The sequence below is a fragment of the Dicentrarchus labrax genome, unplaced genomic scaffold, assembly GCF_905237075.1.
Source record: "Dicentrarchus labrax unplaced genomic scaffold, dlabrax2021, whole genome shotgun sequence".
NCBI lineage: Eukaryota > Metazoa > Chordata > Actinopteri > Moronidae > Dicentrarchus > Dicentrarchus labrax.
In genome coordinates this window covers 18315581-18337423 of record NW_026136712.1, presented here as the reverse complement: position 1 = coordinate 18337423, position 21843 = coordinate 18315581, and the positions used below count along the sequence as shown (strand labels likewise).

The 21843-nt window shown below is 41.7% G+C and overlaps 2 protein-coding genes across 3 annotated transcripts in view; one reads left to right on the top strand and one right to left on the bottom strand.

Moving 5' to 3' along the window:
• Nucleotides 1–21843, top strand: part of rpl38 (ribosomal protein L38) — a 498028-nt gene that overhangs the window by 30056 nt on the left and 446129 nt on the right. The window lies entirely within an intron of this gene.
• On the bottom strand, nt 1763–20654 carry cdc42ep4b (CDC42 effector protein (Rho GTPase binding) 4b). 2 transcript variants are annotated; one of them, XM_051417871.1, is made up of 3 exons: nt 20424–20654; nt 9970–10017; nt 1763–5964 (listed from the first exon to the last, which is right to left on the bottom strand). In XM_051417871.1, exon 3 carries the CDS (start codon nt 5773–5775, stop codon nt 4771–4773), a length of 1005 nt encoding a protein of 334 aa, XP_051273831.1. In that variant the 5' UTR covers nt 5776–5964; nt 9970–10017; nt 20424–20654; the 3' UTR covers nt 1763–4770. The 2 variants fall into 2 exon arrangements, with proteins under 2 accessions (XP_051273831.1, XP_051273830.1); XM_051417870.1 differs by lacking the exon at nt 9970–10017 and having other exon boundaries at nt 20424–20653.

The following is a 21843-nucleotide window of genomic DNA, read 5'->3' as shown; positions in this document are numbered from 1 at the left end:
ACTTCCCCACACATTTATATGATTACACATGAAGATAACAAATCTGTTTAATAAATGTTTTCATCATGCTGAGCATCTTTTTGAAAGAAAACATTATTGGTGCATGCAACAGCACCAGAACATTAGACAGATTCTGCCCTCTGTAGTTTGATCAAAGCCTTTATATTTTAAGCCAAGAATACATGAATATATCCTCACCAGAATGTTGGGTCCGTAGAAAAACAATCCAGGCGCTTCACTTGCATTAACACAAAAGTGACACTAGATGGCGATAGTAGTACACCTATAGTATATCCCCAAGTTTTTTGTTTCTTCATACACTGAAAGTTTTCCAATTAAGAGTCATGGATATGCAAAGCAGACAGAGAAAGCTACCCGTTTTAATAAAACTACATTGAATTTGTCAGGCCTTCAGTATTTAGCTTTGGGGGCAACCAGCAGTGCTTCAGGAGAGTGGTAAAATTATTCAAACCCTTCACCACTAATAGTAGGAATACCACAGTTTGAAAACACTCCATAAGTCCAAGTAAAAGTTCTGTATTTAAAATCTTACCAAAGTAAACCAAAGTAATACCAGCAAAATGTACTTAAAGTATTAAAAGTGAAAGCATTCATTGTGCAGGAGAATGGGCCCAGTTAGTGTTCTAAACTGTTGGATATTTTAATATTGCATCATATTCTCTGATGTGATTATGTGTGTTTTATGTAACATCCTAATATGCAATATGCTGTCATATAGAGGCAGTGTAGTAAAACATTGGCTAACATTTTCCTCTGAAATGTAGTAAAGTATAATATTGCATAAAATGGAAGCACAAGTTATGAGGTACAGTACTTGAGTAAACTAAAGTAGATGACTTTAGTCTCTACAGACTTACAATATAGAGAAACTCCTGACAAATGATCCTAACAAAACTCTGGATTCTTCCCTTTGGTCTCTTATTTTTGCCGGTATATTACCACTTCAGCTACTGTCCTTAGTCTTGAGATCTTGATGCTAATACAAATTAAAATTTCCAACTGTCCGTGTGACGTGACGTGTGTGTGCCAAAATGTCGGCTCAGACCCAGTGACAACACACACGCGTAAGGTAAATGTGGAAATAATTGAGATAATACTGTATGTCATCACATACACAGATGGCCATCCACTAGACAAATTGGATTTATGCTTGAAAAACAAGAAAGAGCGAGAGAGAGAAAAAAGCTGTGATGTATTCCATCTGTACAGCTAATCTACTGTTCACTCGATTTATCATTAATGCACCATTTAAGCTATGTTTCCTCCCCTTCCTCACAGGCAGAGAATGAATTGAATCATGTGAAAAACGTAATATGTCGTCTTTAAAACGTGCATGTCATGAAACACAAGGCATGTTGATTTATAACCATCTTTATGTTTTTATCCACCGAGCTGTAAAACCTGTTACGATCAATGTCTGGAGGGTTCTAATTAGCTAACATGACTCATCTTGCCCCTAGTGTGGAATCTGTTGGACAAGATTTTATCTTTCATTTCAGGGTTATTTATGTAGAATAATCCACTCCAAGTGGGTGTTTGTTAAACAGTGGATGTGGCTGGAACTCTTTCAGTGGCTCCCTCAGTAAAAATTCTTGGGTCTACTTGAAGGTCAGGTTTCAGTGAGTGTTCTGCCTATTTTGGAAGCAGAATGCGAATAAACTTGCAAAAGAGTTTAGAAAATGAGGCTGCCTCCTGCGGTGACAGACTTATTAGAGATTAAACAAAAGCAGCTGAGCCATAGTTAAAGATTACCAGCTTTCTCTTTTATTGAAAAATATAGCTGTTATTTCAAAGACAGGAAAGTGAGGAAGGTAAATATATTAATATACTGTAAAACCAGAATAAGAAATAGGAAAGGAAAACAGTACATACTTGGCATTAACACTACAGCCACTGAATAGAAAAACAAGAAAACATTCTACAGCTGAACTTTGAGCCAGTTGTGTTTCGCAGTCCTTATCTTTTTTTTGCCACTCACCAAAACACTTCTGTCAGGGTACAGGAAACTTTTCAGCAGACCTGAGGCACAAAGTATTTGCAAATTCCTTTACATGGTTTATTCTGGCCTACTTAGCAGTTTCCCACAGAGAAACACGACAAATGCCAGAAAGTTTAGACAATTACAAGAAAGTATTTCAGTGTAATTTAGTATACTTTTCCATAATTCTCTATTTACCTCTTCCAAATTCCACCAGTCTGGGTTGCCACATTGGAGGAAGACTTTAAATCGTACTTGCAAATACAATTTGGCCACAAATGTGCTATTTAGTGTTAGAGCCACTAACATTCTTCTGCTTCTCACGCTATGAACACACGGTCACACTTCTGATAACAGGGATTGTTTACTGTAATCACCGATGGCACAAATTATATTTACATTAAAACATGTCAGCTTGATTAAAACAACGGCAGATAAGGAGTGTTTTTGTTCTTTTCTTTTAAGTGTCCATTTCTAAGTGATGAACATGAAGGACTGCAGTTGCCCAAACAATCCACAAACAATAGTTTTCAAACTGGATCAATAGAAATAAAAGACATCATGAAAATTTGGCCATTTACATCAAAATATGAAAGAGGTCTGACTCAAATCATACTGCGTATCTATACATAGGTAAAAAATAAACAAAATCCAACATCCTGCTAACATTACCCAAAAACATGGTTAGAACCTACTTGGCAATTTCGTCCAGATTGCTTTTAATTTCAGAACTTCTTGCAACCTCGTAGTGTGGACACGGTTCCAAAACATTAAAATAACCCAAGGCAGAATGGCACAGCATCCTGATTCTATGTACACACCCCTGCATCAACGCCACAACAGGAAATTCAAAGCTCCCATTTGTCAAACGTGGCAATTAGTTTTCCAACACAAAATAAAAAAGGTCAGACATTAATCATGGATACCAGAGAGGAGAGTACACCTACTCCTTCTGCCTTATTTATAACTGAAAGTAACCTGGAGGAGCCTACTGAGTGAGCCCGCGCTGCAAAGCAAACTAAACACAAAAAGCAAAAGAGAAACAGCCCACCTGTCTGTCCCTGACCCTGCTGTTCCTGGAGCAGTTCCAGCTGGTCGGGGGCCAATAATCCAGCACATTTAATGAGTAGACTGGGAAAGGCCAGATGATTGGTTGATTTAATCATCTGTTCCTACTGTGTGATTTTGGGTTGTGTAGAGGAGTGGAATATTATCACTTGTGGGACCAGTTCAGGAAATATCTGCCGCTCTCACTGCCCCGAAGACATACCCGGTGCCCATCTATTAAGTACCTGCGCTCTAATGACACTCGGTACATGTTTTTACATCCTTCCTCTTCCCTAAGAGACGAGCGTGAACACGTCCAAAGAGACGAGGTGTGATGGATAGAGCCATAACTATTCATTTAACAGTAAGCTTTTTTTCTACTGCGGCGACTCCCTTTCAATCTTATGTCTCCCTGCTGACCTGCTAATCCTACCAACCTCAGTAATGACGTGGAATAAGATGTGACGGCACAGAATGACACACGTTTAACCACAATCACCACTTCTGTCCTGTTGTTTAAAACAGTACAGGACACAGAACACATACAAAAGGCCTCTTTTTTTTTTTTTGACAATTCACATTTTCATTTGTCTTACCGTGACAGTGATAGCAGGAGTGATTTGACTTAGACAGTTTTATGTCTACTGGAGTCCAATAATTAAGCATAATTAAGTGCCATGTAGCAAAACTCCACGGAAAATAAGCTAGCTCACTCTGTAGTACCATTAAGAAGTTTTTGTAAGAACTTAAACATATCAGAAACCCCAAATCAAAACGTATCAATCAAGACAGTGCATTAAGAATGATCCATCCCTTATGAAAAATGTATGAATAAATACCACAGCTGTCTGTGAATTTAAAGAATTAAGACCTTGCCGAAGAGAGACAGCAGCAAAATGATTCTAACATAATGAACTACCAAACTCAAAACACAACAGACTCTACAACCGTAGACCAACTTCCAGATACAGTATGTACATAAAAATAAAAGTAAAAAAAAAATAGCAAAGATCACCCCTTAAAGTCAGGAGTGGACAAAAGTAATAACTACTTTATCTATTTAGTGTCTATGCCAAAACATTGTCATTGGCAAATGAAGCTTCTTGATCACTCCCACACACGGGGATTACACAAAGCTATCTCAGTTTCACTTCTTGTCCTTTTCCCTCTTCCTTGTTCACAATCTGTAGTACACATATACGCCATGTTTGTGACGTCGCACATCCTTCTCCTCACCTCACACATCCCACCTCCAAATGTGATATTCTCTAACCTTATGGCCACCCTTTAATTATTAAAACGAGTATGATGCTCGTAACCAGCGGCTTGCTGCTTTTTCTTCCTCTTCGTTGTGAGGGACAAGGTCGGAACACGGTAGCCAGTATTATTTGAACTTGGTGAATTTCCCAATAATAATAAGACTAATATTGCAAACGTGCGCAGCAATTAACAACCCAAACCTTTGAAGAGTCCCACTTTGTGAGCCAGTCTGTTTGCACTCAGCTCACATCTCCCCGCTACAGCACAGTGAATAAGGCTTAATTGGTTTTATTTATGATGTTGAACAAAGTGTACAGAGATTAGACTGATCTACAAGAAGCTTAAAGCAGATGTGGTCCTGCCTCGAACTCCCTCCCTCGCCTTTCCCAGCTTGTGGTAGCCTCCCAATGTTCTTCTCCATAAGTGTCCCTCAAGACTGATCGTGACAGTGATACCGATTTAACCTACACTCGAATCTCATCATCATCGTCGTCATCCATGAAGGTGAAATCTCTGTCCTCCTCCCCACGGGGCGAACTGTACTTAGCACTGTCCGTGTCGCCGTCGTGGATGTGGTACTGAGCTTTCTCCTCAGTGGCTGAGCCGGAGCTGGACACAGAGCAGCTATCCATGTTGTGGTGGTTGTTCCTGGTGTGTAGCTCCGGGGTGTAGGGGTCCACCATGGCCTTCTGCTGGTACATGCTGCGAGGTGGCCTTGCAGGAGCCTGTTCCTCCGCATCATCATCATCTATGTGGGGAATATGGGAGGGTGATGCGCGGCCCTCGCTGCCCTTGCCTTCTTCGTAGCCGAGGTCGTCCTCCTCCCAGCCCTTCTTTTCCATGACGCTCAAGATGTCCCCGAGCATGGAGGGCCCCAAGTCAATGTGGAAGGACATCATAGACTCCGCGTGCTTCATTCCGCCTCCCTTAGGCATGGATGGAGGCAAATCTGTAAGTTCGCCGAAATTGCGCTCGTCGAACTCCGCGTCCAACGTCGCCATCGCTGCTGCTCCGTTTACGGGCTTGCTTTCGATCTCCGTCAGCCTCTTCATGGGGCTTGAGGAAACACTCTTCGGCAGTTGGTGTCCTCTGTTAGTATCCTCGTCGTTAAGGTAAGGCAGGGATATGGCATTTTTCACGTAGTTGGACGAGCCACCAGAAGGCGCCATCGTGTACTCATACTTGTCCCCCCGGTTTACTGACTGAGAGCGCTTGCTGCTTCTGAAGGTGCGCGACAGCAGCCCTGGTTTGGGGCCCGGGGAGCCCTGCTTTGTTTCAGGCTCCCTGGGGGGTTCCCCTGATCGGGTGCTAAGAAATGAAGTGTCCCCGAAGGCATCCCCTCCTCTGCCAACGTGCATGGTGTGGCGGAAGTCCCCCAACGGAGCGCTTATCATCTCTGCGGTCAGGTCAGCCCGAGACCGCCGCTTTGACTGGTTAGAGTTGTTCACAAGCTGTTTGAGAATAGGCATGATGGCAGTCTCTTACTTATAATCCACAGAAAGAAATGAAACTAGGTTCTGGAGGAGTTGGATGGAGTTCCTTCCAGGATTCTTTGGCAATCGTATGAGATGTTGTCAAAGAAAGTATAATTCCAGGTGTTTAGTGTCTGCAGCCATTCTGGTCCTCCAGCTCTGGTTTCATCTTACTGTTGGATCAGCCTATGAGGAAGAATAAAGATCATTAGAGCCACGTAAGTACTTATGTAAACCAAGTCTAGCTATGCACCTTGGCAGTCAGTATGGAAACATGCTATTAATAAATAACAGACAATCTTATTCGGATGAAAATGTAAAATACCACTTTAAATGCTTTTCTAAATGTCTATTAATTTCTCACTGCCCACTATCAGAAAACTCACTCTACCCTGATCTGCAAGTATGGAAACTTTTGTTGCCACAGCTTCAAAATGAAGCCTCACTCGAGTGGTTCTAAACTAGCAAAAGCTTTTATGTGCAGAAGTCTGTAAGGGTGTTATGTAATGGTGAAGAAAAGCTCTTTGGCACAAAGTTTAGAGCACCCTCACCTTGCTTAAAACCAGTAATAATACCCCCATGTGAAGCTGACCATGGCAAGATAAGTTCCCATTCAAAAGTGCCATTACAAGTCTTCGGGTACATTTTTGAGCCCTCTCTAAAAACTAATAGGCTGCTATCGCATTCAGTTTTTTTTTCAAGTGGCTGCAGTGTCCGCTGTCACTGCTGTGCTTTAGTTCCCATTTAGGCCTCTGTTACATAACCAGCAAGACACAGGATACTGGGAGCCGGAGCAGTTCAAGCTGGCAGGAATAAAAGAATGAAGTGGAACAGCATTTCTTCAGCATAGATCGAGTTACAGAGGAGCTCAGAAAGTTCAGATCTGCTACATTCTTTTCTAACCATCCTATCGTCAATACAATGTTTCCTCCACTAGAGCTTTTTCTCTCAATCTGAGCATCTCCAACTGAATATTTTGTTCTGGCTATCACAGTCTCGTTTCATCTGTTTTTCACTGAACACACGTCAATGGGAACATTTCAGTGCATCTGTCTATCAGCTTCGGTGAAGGCTAAGTCACAGATAAAAGGCTTTTTTATGTGAGGAAAGCAGGGTGCTGTTGATTTAACGCAGGTCACTTTGCTCCTCTACTTGCACTAATCATCTGTAATACTCAATACGCTGATAATCTGGCTCATTTCAGCACTCAGACCAAACTATCCCCAGTCACCAGTGACTCAAGCCTTGAAACGTGATTTTAAAAACAGAATGGAGTTAGGAAGAGGTTTAAACACCCACTTCTGTGCTAGCTACAGTCCACTAGCTTCATGTGTTACTGACATTAACAAGGGTTTCAATTGTTTTAGCCAGACAGCAATCCCATCATTCTCAGTGTTTTCAAACTGGAGCTGACGCCCACACTCTGGGCCTGTATGTGTGTCCCCACTGTGAATGAATGGGGGCTTCGCTCAACAATATTCCAAAGCAACGTCACCCATGAAAACATTTGCATCTCTGACAAGAACCCATTCAATTGGAAAGGCAACTGTAGCACTAGAGGGAACAGAGGGGGGTTTGATAGATGATAAAAGCTGGTGCTCTTTTTTTTTTTGTTCACTCCTCTTTCAAAAGAGAGATCATCCCAGAAGAGAACTGAACTCTATCCACTGCTGCGGTTTTATCGTCTATATTCAACCACTTCATTCAAGGTTTCTTCGGTAGTGATAGCTAATGGGGGAGATGCACTGTCCCCACAAAACAAAACAAAACAAAAAAAAAGATGGCACAAAAGAAAGGGCTAACAAAGAGCAAATGCAATAACAATAGTACTTGAAAAGCTTATTTTCAAGTTCTACTGAAGGCAATGTGAGTTCAAGTTCACACCCTTGTACGTGACAACAGGAATGGGCTTACTGTTACGAAAGCTATTTAAACAGCAACTGGGTGCCAAATTATAAGATTATGGCACAGAGCAAACCAATGCCAACAAAGTCCCTCTGAGCTGACTCATAGTGGCTAGATTAATGCAGTATGATCTATCATTAGCTAAACCCTTTATTACTTCATGCTTTGTGCAGCAGCTAATTATGCCGCACAACAAGTCTACTGAATGTGTGACTGACCATTCAAGACAACTCATCAACTGATATGTTCCTCCCCGCTGCCCATAGTTTTGTATTTCTCTATGGCAACATCAGGACAGCAGAGCACTGGCTACGAGGGAGCTTCCTGTTTCTAAGCCGGCCGGAGACAGAGAGAAAGATTTTATCCCCTACATGGAGAGATCAGCTTATTCAGATGGATTAGCCCTTCCTGGTGGCCACATGCAGGGCAATAAGACAATTGCCACAGTGCAAGAGCTGAAGGGGAATGCTTTTGATGTGCCTTGTCACTTGAAGACATTCAACCTCCGCATAAAGTATGTCAGTGGGTGCTCGGATATCAAAAGGTGCAAACCTCACACCTTAAGTCATTCTAGGAAATGGCCCGTTTTATGTCTTATGGGGCCCCTCTGGTGTTTGATGAGGAATATCTTCACATCCAACCCCCGCCCCCCAGGATCATCAAGACCCCATTATTGTGAGCATGACAAAAGATGAAGTACGGCCTGCAGGCAGTCCTGTCACATTCAGTTCTAGCCTTTCAGTACTATTTAAAAAGATAAGTCATGAAGGATGGCGGAGTCATGTGCATTCTACTGTTTCAAAATAATGTCTCAGGGACCATTTTAAAAATCTCCTAAAGTGCTTTAATGTTCTGCATATAAGCTGTAGCTGTATTAAATTTTCTTTCACACAAAGAGGAATCATTTTTTTCAGTTTCTGGTGGGAATTGTAGCCATGCTTTTACAAAATTCAATGTTAGGCACTGAAATTAACTTCATATCCCTATGTATCTTATTCCAGATAATAGAAAATGCAAAAAACTATTCATATTCACATTATTTTTTGATTGGTTATCACAATTCTTAGCCCTAGGAAAATTAACTGTAGAGACACAATTTATACTGTGGGCTCCTTTTCTTTGATTTTTGGATTTTTTTGTAGATTTACTCAATTGAAGTGGTGAACTGTGAGGAAAAGCGGAATATGTTTTTTTTTTTTTCAATGGTTACCAATCTTCATGTGACAATCTAATATCTCAACCTTTTGGACGTTTCCTCCTTCATGTCATCATTATTATTATTATTGCTAGATACAGGACTGAGTGGACTATTCCATTATTTGACCGTACTGCATCTTGTGATTTTCTTTATTTCATTTATTTTGGGGGAAGGGAGGTGAAGTATGGATTGGAACACATGTTTAAAATAATTAGCTGGGGCTGTCATTTGTTAGGTTTTGTAAATGCAGGGAGAACAACACCTAAGACTTACTCATAAATAAATTAAAGCAAAAATGTTCAGTGTCTAGACAGAAGGAAAAACATAAGCTCTGTTTGCACATACATTGTGCTAAAGTCAACTTAATGACCAGGGATTCCAGTCTAGCCTGTATGGCCCATACCACACACGCTCTCAGTTCAGCTGGGGGCAAAATTCCATCTCAGTCCTGTTTTTACAGGCTGGTGGAGCAAAACAGACTACTACCAGGGCATAACTGCCAAAATAAACACAAAACAAACACATATAGATGAAGATGTTTGTGTTAGAGCACTAAATATTCCCAAAGAGGTAATAAGTATTATCTTTTAGTTGAGAACTATTGCCTCAGTCATCGTGCCAGCCAGTGACGAAGCCTTTATGTAACCGAGCACTCAAAGTGCCACATGACTCTAGCTCAAACTGAGACAAGTGGTGACAGGGCCATGAATGATTAAGAGCATCTTATGTCGCTGGCAGACTCTGATGCATGCAGAATGACATCATAACAACCACCATGCTCATCAGCGTTCAGTCTCACTCTTGTAATCCCGTGGATCACAGGCGCCATACAGTCCTCAGCTATCCCATGCCACTTTCCCTCCTTCCACCCATGAATGAACAGGGGAAAAGAGGCTTTGACTGGTTGTCCAATCACAGCTCGGCTACTGGGGACTACCAGCAGGCATACACTGGCTGCAACAGTTTCTGGTTTTTATTTTTGACTGCGTTTAAATTTTTAAAAAGAGAGACAGAGAAAAGGTCTAATTTATTCACAAAGTGGGAGCATCCATGCAAGAGTTACAAGGAGTCGGGTAAAGGGTACTTACACAACAGTTATGGGGCACCAACTATTGTCTGGCAGGTTATCTTGACATCTAGAGAATATAAAAAGGGGAATAATTATGAAACATATGCTTCTCCAGTTCCTACCAACGACAATGGTGAGAGTGTACCGGTGACCCAAAAATAATATAAAAATAATCCAGTAAATGATATACAACAAGCTTGGGTTTACCAATGCTGTCAGGCTTGCAACTCTGTATTTTGACTTCAAACTTTGTAATCTAAATACTACAATAAGTGTTTTATTACATACAATTCCTGCATAGTAAGTCCTCCGTTGTCCATTTCTAAATATAATGTTTAAAACTGAGACTTTGTCTGCAGAGCAGTAAGAAATCCTCTGCTTTGTTTAAACTTGAACTAGCCAGGATCACCTCTATTGTTCAACCCTATTGTCAGAAACATTGATATGCAAATGATTATATACGAGTCAGTCAATGCCATCTCTGACATTGCAAATCAATTAATCAATGGAGCTGCATAAGAATGGAAAGTTCTTAACTCTGACAAAGAAGGTCGGCAAACTTCATTTGGCTCTACTTTGTGGGGCTCACAACCTCCAACCCAAACCTCTGATTCCCACGGGGGGAGACGAGGCTGATGGTGTTAGAAGCACTGAAATAACAACCCAGTCCGTCCATCAGTAGCATCTGCTCAGGATGTAATATACATCATCTATAAATTGATTCATTTTTATCTTATAGTCCTAATATTCAGCGTCTACGCACAAGAACTACACAAATAAATATAAGAAATCCAAAACTATCAAGACTAATGATGCCAGGAATGTGCTAAAAATGAAGGAATTAGGAGACCTCATCGACTATGTATGAATCTGATTCTATTTCGCATCATGTAGCTGTAGCCTTGGTGTGAGCTCATTAGCAAAGCCTCCATCTCACTTCACGGTTCCCTCCAGTCCAACACCTTATTGTGCTTGACTCACACCACAGATAACAGATGGAGAAATACACTGTTTATGTAGCACACAAACTCAGCCTTGCTTCGCGTAACTCACCTCAAAAGTGGACCAGAAGGAGGTCTAAATAATGTGCAGTAAACTATTCTTTGTTCTTCTGTAACAGAAGGAACCTGTTCTTCCTGTTCAACTTCATACATCGTCACACAGCTTTGAGGCTAACCCTGTATGACAAATGACAGAAATATCTTGAACTGAAACAGCCAAAAGGATATAGCCCCACCAGCCATGTTTAGAGGAACAATACCTATTTCACACAGGTGTTACTCGGTCTATCAGAAAGTATGATCAAACTGTACAGAGATCCAACGCATGATCTGTTGTCACCCATTCAACTCTCCCACAGCATAGGATTTCTGAGAGAAAACGGTGATCATAGACTAATGTAAACATATTTATGGATATTATATTCCATTTCTGCCAATAGATCCTCCTAAATGTTACCCACTGGACCTATTAGATAAAAAATACTCAAAACACATAACTGGAACACCTGAACACCTTTGAAATGACACAGAAGGGGGTTCTACAGCTGCCTAATGTCTTATAGTCATAGTGACCAGCTTTGTTTTGCTTGCTGATTTATAATTTAAGCTGATTAAAAATGGACCAGTAGTGGCCCTGTAGAGCGTGTTTAGAGTTTGTATTATGTGTTGCACCAATGCAGCAGTTAACAAGGATGTCGAATGTGAAGAAAATCTTATTTGATTAAAATTAAATCTCCTCAGGGGTTGTAATACTTTAATTAATGCTAACGTTTTAGCGTTGTGTCACCAGAGTTGTTCTCACATAACAAACAAAGGCTCTGTAGCCTAAAACTTTTACGAAGTTACAGAACATTAGTTTGTCCTCACTAATGCTTAAAATACTTTAAATGTCCTGATTTCAAAAAATGGCAATGCTTTATATCAATCCATTTCTGTTGCACGGCAGAAACCGGAAACATGCAACAGGTTGGACTAAGTGTTGAGTTCTTTATCTGCAGAAAACTGACGTAGTGCGCTCTTATCATGTAAAAAGGATTTGGGAGACATGTTCAAACAGCTGGGGCAGAGAAAATGTACATCAGCAGGACTGCTGCCCAAGCTTTCTGTATGGGTGTGTGTGTGTGTGTGTGTGTCCGTGTGTGTAAACTGTAGTGTATCAGCCTCCAGGGCCCCAATGCCGCACAGGCAGAAACAAAACCACAGGAGGATTAAGGGCAGCGTGTTCAACGTGAGCAAATAAAACCAGCGTGCCTGAGCCGGCCCTCTGCACAGTGTGACAGGAGCTCAGGACAGCAAACACCACACCTCCGTCCACCCAAAAAAACACAAGCGAACCAACCTCCCACTGCCTCATAAGCCAGCCCTTCTCGGTCTGTCTCCAAAATCCATCTCCTATTGCTTTTGGTGTGCTGCACAAGCTATCGTTATGACCCCAACACACCCAGTAACGCAATCACCACGTGATTATGTTGAGTGATTTTCTCTAATCTTTACAAAGCCTGATATCTAGAAGCAGAATACAGGCTTCCAAACGATTTCTCTCCAGTTTCCAGTCAAGCTGGCCTTTCATAGAGCTGCTACTGCTTATCTGGAAAAAACGTTTGGTCAGACACTGGGTGGGCTGCCATGCTGGGAGCATGGCTCAAAACCAAATAGATACATAATGAATCATGTTTCTTGATTATAAAATAAACCATTGACCAAACAAGTCTCCTGAGAGTTTGTTTTGGGGGTAAAATGCCCCTGTTCTCCATGTATTAATAATATCCTGAATAAAAATGTGAAGGGGCACAACATTTCCCATGTGAAGCAACCAGGCCGCAGAGACTTTTGCAAAAAGGAAAGGCACAGATGGAAGCACTGAAGAGAAACACACCCTCAAAGGGGCGGTGGAGGGTGTCACCACATTGGATTCACTCACTCATGCCAGCACAGCGACAGACGTTCTTTCACCGTGTCCTGCATGAAATGTACCCAAACCCTCATTATGCCCACAGTGGAGGGATTGTACTGTACTGTGTGTGTGAGTGCGCGCACATGTGAGTACATGTCTAATTAATCACTGAAATCCGCCCCATCAGTCTCTGACAAATAGACAGCATTCAAGTCTGGTACCAGAGGGCAGGATCCGAGCCAAGTGGTTGAATTAACCGTCCAATAAGCTGCTGGACGATAAAACAAAGCAGAATTTCTACTGAGGATTGTGCTAAAAAAGACAGAGAGAGAATACAAACTGCTCTGTTACAGCAGGGATGCCAATGTCACAGTTGGCTTGCATTATAGTTACTACGTTCAAATAGTTTACTGGCCATATTGGCTGCTATTTCTCTAAAGAAAGAGGGTCAGAAGCACTAACAAGTTGGTTTACAAAGAGACCTTGGGGAAACGAAATATGCCAAATCACTAAAAAGATAAGCCGGTGCCAGTGTGACAATCTTTAGAATACAAAAACAGGACACACACACACTCACACATACATGTACAAAACTTTGGTGAAAGCAGCAGGAGGCTTCTAAGATAACTGACTGTTTGCTGCACTGTGTCAACTTCTCAACTGCCTTTTCTTTTTTTATCAGCAGGCTCCCTGCTGAAGTCAAACACACAAACCGGCTATAAAGGCCTCGGGCACAGAGCCCTAACTGACAAGATGAGTTAATAAACCCCTGTGGTGTTAACTTTAATGACACCAACGGTAGACAACAAAACGCTCACTGACAAAAGAGAAAACACAGGCCCACAAACATGGCCACTTCAACCCGATTATAGCAATTCACAACAGTTGACAAGCTGAAAAATCTCAGAACTAGGACGGAGATAAAGACCGGAGCTCCGGCGCTCGTAAAGCGCATTGTTAACGTAATTGCATCCTAACTCGACTTACCTAACTCCACTGCGATCTGGTAAGGACATGCTTGCTGTGAGCGAGTGTGTGTAAGTTCTTTCAAAAGTGACTCTTCAGGAATGTCCAGCTAAGCACATTGGATTGATTACATTTCAGTGGCTCAGCTCACCAAGACAGAGTTGATCAGTGCGTATGCTATGATCTGATATGGGCTAAGTCTGTGCACGGCAGCTAACTTTATGTCAGTAGAGTAGAATACGCTGTAGGACTAGTTCTGATGCAGCTCAGGTAATAACTTTTGATAATGAAGTAATTTGTTTATGTATTACATAAACTATCAAACATTCTCTCACAGCTTGTCAAATGAGAGGAATTGCTCGTTTTCTGGGGATGTTGGTGTGTGTGGGTCGGATAAAATAAGCCATTTGAAGAAGTTATTTGAGCGCTGGGAAATTGCATCCGGTATTTTTCGCCATTGCTTTGAGTGTAGGGTTAATTGGAAAAAAAACATCAACAAAGAAAACAAAAATGTGTCAATAAGTAGCTCTACAAAATAAAATACCAAAGGAGGATTACGTCGGACGACATAAAAACCACAACTTAACATCACATATCACGCAGCTCCTGTAAATCTGTCGGGCAGATCATGAAAGTGTGAGATCCTGAGAGCTTTTCTGGAATCAACACCTGATTCTGTCGGCGTGGTCTTTGAAGATTCATCAGTGTCATCTTACCGCGATCCATCTCTCTTTGATTTGGTTTGCTACTTTGATTTGGTAATGAAGCAACAACTTTGATTTCCTTGCAACATGTCTGCGAGCATGACGTTTTCATTAGGGAAGCGCGCTGTTGTGGCTGCGTTTACATGTGTATGAACTATGTGTGTGCAGATGTGTTTGTGTGAACCATAGGTTTGAAGTCCGCCAACGGTTAGCGTTTAAACCGCTGCAAATGGGTTCAAGGGTCATCAGGGCAAGTTGGCCTCTGCTTGCTGAGTCACCGACATACGGCTCAAAAACAAACACACACACACACACACACAAACACTGTCGGTTCCCAAAAGGCAGACAAAAATTTCTCTGTAACTGAGGAACCAGCAATGTCACACCAAGTACAATGGAGGAGAAAGAACAAAAAACAAAGCAGTTCAGACGAAGACAGGAACCAAACCCTTTCGGCACGCCCAAACCACACGAATGTACCTATAAAGGAAAACAGATAAAAGCATGAACACGCACAAGATGGGGCTTAAAAGGTGGCCCACATGAACAACATCCATTATTTGTAGTGATTCGCATTCAGTTAATACAAAGGCCTGAGATCCTTATCTATCAAGGTATTGTAACTTTTCACCACAGTCTATTCACAGCACAGGATTGCTGACCTGGAAATGTCCTCTAGAGGCTCAAGCAGGAAGATGTGTGACTCTTTATTCGTAAAAGAAAACCAGTGATTCTCACAGGATCATCAGACAACCACGACAAAAGCCCACAACAGTTCATGTGACCGTTCCCATCTCCTGAACTTGTTTCCCAGCATAAATTTGTCATCCAGCGGGCACAGAGGTGACCACGGTTACACCAACAGCCCTCCTTTGTCTTTTCAGTATTCGCTTGAGAGAGACACCACCTGTTTCTGTGTCCATACAGAGCCGCTAAACAATGAGGAATCGCTGGACTGTAAACAGGCCAAAGCCTAGACCAGAACGGCCAGCTGCACACCACCGGTCGTGTGTTTTGAATATATGACCCAGTCATAGTCGAGTCAACATATATTGCACAACCACGTGCAATACTGTGTCAGTGACTAAGAGTGGAGGAGGGGAAACTTAATGCAATCATATGTAGTTAATGCTTAACTGTGTAGAGAAGCCGGCATCAGTGCTGCTACAGATGACAGATCTGATGGAACAGAGAAAGGCAGGTCGTTTTATGTTTCACTTACACATTCAGCTGATAAATACAGCTGTCAGAAACAACTCCTGCATTATTATCAGCTTCAACAAAAGCGACAAAAGATTTTCTAATTAATTTGATTACTCAAGTGGGGAGATGACAATAATGTATGCTTCTTACGAGGAAAGAAAAAAAAAAGCACCTTTTGTGGTTTTATCTATGACTATTGCACAACATTTTATTGTATGAGGTCTCTTTATCATAAACAACTCTCAAAAGAACAATTTTGACCAGGGCAAGGGGTTCAGACTTCTTACAGCTTTCAAAAAAAATCTAATTTAAAAGTGGCACTCCACAATTTTAACACCTTAAATTGTAGTTGAGTAGGATTATCTCAGTTTGGGGCTTGGAGACTACAAACTTATAACAGTAACCCGGAGGCTCTCCAGCCCGGTGAACCACTCAATGTTGTTCTTCCAAAAGTCTGGTTTTTACCAAATCTCCACAATGGAGGGGGTGACAACAGATATGAGAATAAGACCCAGGTTGACCAGATTCCCACTTAAAAATCAGTGCCACTGGTGAACCTCATCAGAAAGGTGTGACAAATGTTCCAAACTATGTTTTCATGATCACGTACTGTCATTAGAGAGGATTCCAAAGGATGTGAGTTGGACAGGTGTGCCAGCTGATGATGGGTGACGTGGTTCGGTGGCGTCCTTGTACAAAACAGAAACCACAGAGGATGTTCCGAACACTCCCCCCCCAATGATGGCCACGTTCGGCTTCAGTGAAACTGGCTCTACCTCATACTAGATAATCATCCAAACAGGTTTTACAGCTTTAAACAATGCAGTTCAGAACACAAACAATGACAGGTGACGATGATGCACTATAAAGACACAGTAAATGTGTGATAGTATTACATAATACGGTATTTTGAAGCACATGTTTAGGAGTTGTGTTTCTAAGAAGGTAGTGAAATTACTCTGCACAGGAAAATAATTCCTGTTCAACTGGTTATTTTCCCCCACAATGGTCATGTTACACTGACACTAACCCAAACACACACAGATCTGAATGACTGAGCAACAGGTGTATATGGGTTGTTGCACAAAAGAAAAAGAGAAAGTGTCCCTATCCCCAGTGGGAACAGCTGTGATGTTGTTGTTTAATGGGATGGTAAAAGCCTTGTTTCTCTTTGAGTAACAGGGTTACAGCCTTGTTCTGAATCTTGAACATCAGGAGGTTTGGCCCAAAACAGCTGACACCATTTTGACCTCTTTAACTCTTCAACACTCAAACTGTGTCGCTTGAAATAGACCTCTTCCAAATATAAATTAGAACTTTCTAGAGAACAATAATGAACTTGTCAGTGGTTCCCTACCCAGAGATTACAAGATGATGAACAGGATAGGTTGACAGCAAAAACATCTCTGTTTCTGTTCTTCAAGATTTTCCTAAAATATATGATTTTCTTCTTGGATTACTGCATAATTTAATCTATAAAAACTTTTCAAATAAAACAAGGGGTCTAGGGTAAAATAACTCATTCATCACTTGTTTTAAGGGCCCACAAGCCACAAAGGTAGGATACTAAAGGGCTAAATGATTACATTTTCACATGCAAACCTTTGTTTACAGATACTGATTGATGGACTTCTGGTTGATGTGTTTCTCTTGCTCAAAGTTCAAAAGTAAATATACTGTGCGAAAAGCATGAAGACGTTGACGCAACGTTGGATTTTGCTTCCATATAAAGCCTGTTCAAAGATTACTCAAGCATCCCCATCATGATTTCTCCTCAGAGTTCAAAGGCCTCGCTGCTTTCTTTGCAGGCGGGGTGAATCCTGTAATTGTCTGAGACAAAATAACTCTCCTCACTGAGATCAACATGAGCCTCAATGCTTTCCAGTATCAACGGCTGAAAATATTACACATCCGTCACTTTTGAAGTGATTAATACTGCACAGAAATTGGGAGGCTTCCACAACTTCAGAGCTCTGAAGTGCATCCCTGAAACGCGTCCAATATGACAATAAGTATTTTTTCTACATATTACATTTTCACTTTGACTCAGAGTTTATCTACATATAGTGACAACTAAAAACTTTTGCTCTGGACAAACTGCCCGCTTTGTTCTGTTTCTGTAGAAACCATCATCATGTATAACGCTCTCACAACATGCCCACAATAATTCATAAAAACTGAATTCTCACTGAGTTTTCCTTTTCTCCCCCAAATGTATGACCTTTGGCCATGTAATTGCAACAAAGCCATGCAGAAGACCAAATGTCAAGACATTCTCCCATCATTCCCTGTCGGTCTCCTATGGAGCATGGGATAAGAGTAGGTGGATTACTGAGACCGCAAACAATTTACATAGGCCTTTCCTAAGGCACTGGAAGCAGCAAGAACATGCAATATACTGTAACTCATCACATCTGACTCCACTTAAGTAATTTATATTTGTTCTCTCATATAAATTAAAGCAAAAAGTTTACACTCCATACATTAAACCTTCATATTAATATGGAATCCAGACACACAGCAATAAAATACGGACTCATTGTTGATTCACAAGAAAATGAGTTCCCTTCCTCTTTAACTAACTGCATGTGAAACCGCCTGAAGTTAGTGTTTTCATGAGAAACAGAGTGCAAATGAGTCTAACTGCCTCTCCCCAACCCCCACTCCCGGTATAAAACAGTAATGACCTCAGCGCAGTCAGAGTCGGGCAGGTAGCCAGTTTCCTCGCTACGCAGAAGCAGTATCCTCCAGAGCAAACTGAAATAGCCTCCATTGCAAAAAAAAGCACAGTCAGAGATGACACACACACACACACACACACACACACACACACACACAGATTCCCTTCCCCTCTGACTCTGCAGCGCACACAATAGATCCTGATGGAGATATCTGCCTGGCAGCTCGGGAGAAGCCATACAATGTGGAGCTGAAAGGCCTGAAGTGTGCGTTATAATGCACCGCTCCGGTCACTGGAAAAGACACAAAAAAGCAAGAGGACGCTCGGAAAAGTGGCGCTGCTGGCATGATGGTGATCAGGCAGAGTCTGACCTTGGCCTACATCTGTCCAGTCAACTTCAAGTTGTACAGTTAAGCATGCCCCCCCCCCACTAAACTGCATCATTCCTCTTTATCACAGAGCTACCAGTACAGTGTTGGGTGAATGATTCATCAAGCAAAATGACAAATCTGACTGAGGGCGTCGTTAGGGTGTGGTTGTGTTTGTGTGTGTGTGTGTAGGAGGGGGTCAGAGGGCAACGGTCCAACACCAAAGCAAAGCCTATAAGTCAATATGTCCACCTACATTTGTCCAGACATGGCGGTTTAACAGGAACGAAGGGTTGATTGGTGACGATGAGCGAGGAATAATGAAACTGGATGTTATAAAACGGGCCTGCAGACTTTATGGTCAGCACAGTTAAAGTCAAGCACACACTATACAGCCTCCAATCAGAGAATGATGAATGAGGCCGGGCAGGTATACAGCCACGGCGGCAATACCAGAGCAAATTACCCAGTTCATCAGGCATGATGACCACGAGAGGCAAGTGCCAGGTCTGTAAACACAAACAGGAAAAACTCGCTAATGAAGCGGGAAGGTGGACAAATTTGGGAGTGGGGGATGAAAGTGGCCGTGCAGTTTGCTGAGCTCCTGGTGGATTCCCAGGGATTTTATACAGTGTTTTGTGTCCCCACAGCAGAGAGTATTAATGTTACGTAACTCTCAGTGAAGAGAACTGACGCTTCCATCTGCCTGCTCAGATTAAACCATATCCCGTCCTGTAGCTGAAAATAGTTATTTGGGACACTTATTTCAGACTCTGCAACCCAGTTCTCACTATTGAAGTGAATAAGTAAGTTATAAGTCATTTGCAATGTGTGAGTCCAGAGGTATGTGGACCCTTCGGGACTCCTAATGGGGTTCCCAAATGTGGAATAGTTTCCTTTCACTGTTATTTAACCCACTTAATGACCCCTTTCACCAGCTTATAGTGGTTTATGTCTCGCCACTAAAACTGTTGTTTCATAATATATTGCACAAAAGCAAGATTTCTTACAAAATGGTTTACAAAAAATGAATCAGGTCAGTAATCTACTGTAGTTGGAGAAAATGTTTTTAAAAAAAAGTTTGCGGAGCTCTGCACAACTTTGTGGCCATGATCCAGACTGCATGCATGGCTAAATAAAAGCTATAATAACAATAGGTAAGGTATATTATAGCAAAGTTTCTCCAGGTTAAACAGAAAAAGCAAGCCAAGAGGAAGAGTATTTGGAAATAAAGAAATGAATTGTAAAGCACATGTTTGACCCAAAAAGATAATTCCTTGAACTGAAGTGTTGACTTTCATGATGTTATGGCTTTGCCCTTTGCTTTCTTGTCTTCATTGGGTTGATGGGAGGACACAGAAGACACCAGAGGGCTCATTGATATCGCTCCATAAGGGGACAGCCAAGAGCTCGACGAGACTGCCAGGCGCTGATTGTCCACAGGCAGATTTGAGATTCAAATGAGATGCAGATTTCACACCGTTGGCTTAGACATACCCTGTTCCCTGACCCCACAGAGTCGTCTCAAAACTATATGAGACACACTGGCTACAGGCGAACACTCACTAAAAGTCGTCGCTCGCAGAACTAGCATAAATAAGTGTAACCCAACAGGACATTATAGCTCACTTTTAACTCTATGAAGAAGACATGTTACCTTTCTTTACGGCCCGAGCGACGGGGAAGTTTCAGGTTATATTCCACTCAACTTTCCGTAAACACAACAGAACAGCAAAGCTAGCGGAGAAGCCTCTGTGTCACTACAAATTCAGCTGAGTTTCCTCGGCAGGAGAAAGCAGGAGAGTTGCGGCAGGACAGTCCCCTCGTTGGTGCTCCAATGTCCGTTTAGTTTGCATCTGTGTGGCGCACAAAGCGGCCGTCCCCCTTGCCCTCCCCGCCTCTCCCCTCCCCTCGTGTGCCGGAGGAGCACCACCTCCTGCTGCGGTTTAAAGGGCCAGAGCACCGTTTATCCACAACACAATAACAAAAGGCAGAACTTCAACTTGGTGGGGCTCCCAGGCGTTCAGTTCGGGGCCAATGGCAATTAAATGGGATCTACAAACGGTTCGGCGAAAAACACACAGCAGTAGGATTAAGTCAAATTTAAATTTAAAGGGACAGACCAACATTTTGCAAACTCAAATGTACTTATTCACTTTCTTTGATTGAAGCCACTCTTAAACGTGTAGGGTAAATATGAAACTACATGAACATGAACAATGGCTAATGGATAACCATGGCTAGAGCTTGGTTTTCCAACTTGTTATACTGGGACGCAATCAGCTGGGATATAATGTCATTCCGAGCTCCGACTTAGGACTTCCGAAGTAAATGGAACGCACCAATGTCACATTACCCCGTAAAACTACACCTTGGCATTTTTACACTTTAATTAAAAACACACAAAGTATTCATTAGTGAGCTTTAGGTGCAGTTAGATTTAGTTGCCTTTGGCCTTTACTTCACATTTACCCTGGAGACACAAGAGTGGTATCAATCTCCACATTTAACTCTTGACAAGCAAGCGGAATAATAAGTGTATTTCCCAAAAGGTCAAACTATTCCCTTTGCTTGTAGACTTGCTTTCTATAACCAGCAGGACCCATTGAACTTTTTTCCCTCCAACCCTATCCTAAACTATGTTTCACATTGAACCCAGTGTTATTGCTTTATTACATCTTTTGAAGTAATTGGTCGACCTGCAAAAATCATGTTGTATAAGCATTGGTGTTCTTCCTTAGATAAAAGTAGATTTAATAATAGGAACATTTAGCCATTGTTATGGTATAACATAACAACCCCACTCCTTTTAATGCATGTAGCAACACACGAATGCAAACTATTACACAGTATGAGCATGTAGTCTCTGTAATAAAACATTCTGCTTACTGCATATTTATTCAAAATACTCACTAAATACCAGTAATGTGCGGTCTGAGCGTGAGTCCATAAAATTCAGCAGGAATTAATGCTCTTCCCACTTATGATTTGTAGCATTAGGGCAAATGTACTGCAAAGTAGCCCATTAGTATAATTAAAGGTCCAGACATATTGATTTATAATATTACTAAGTCATA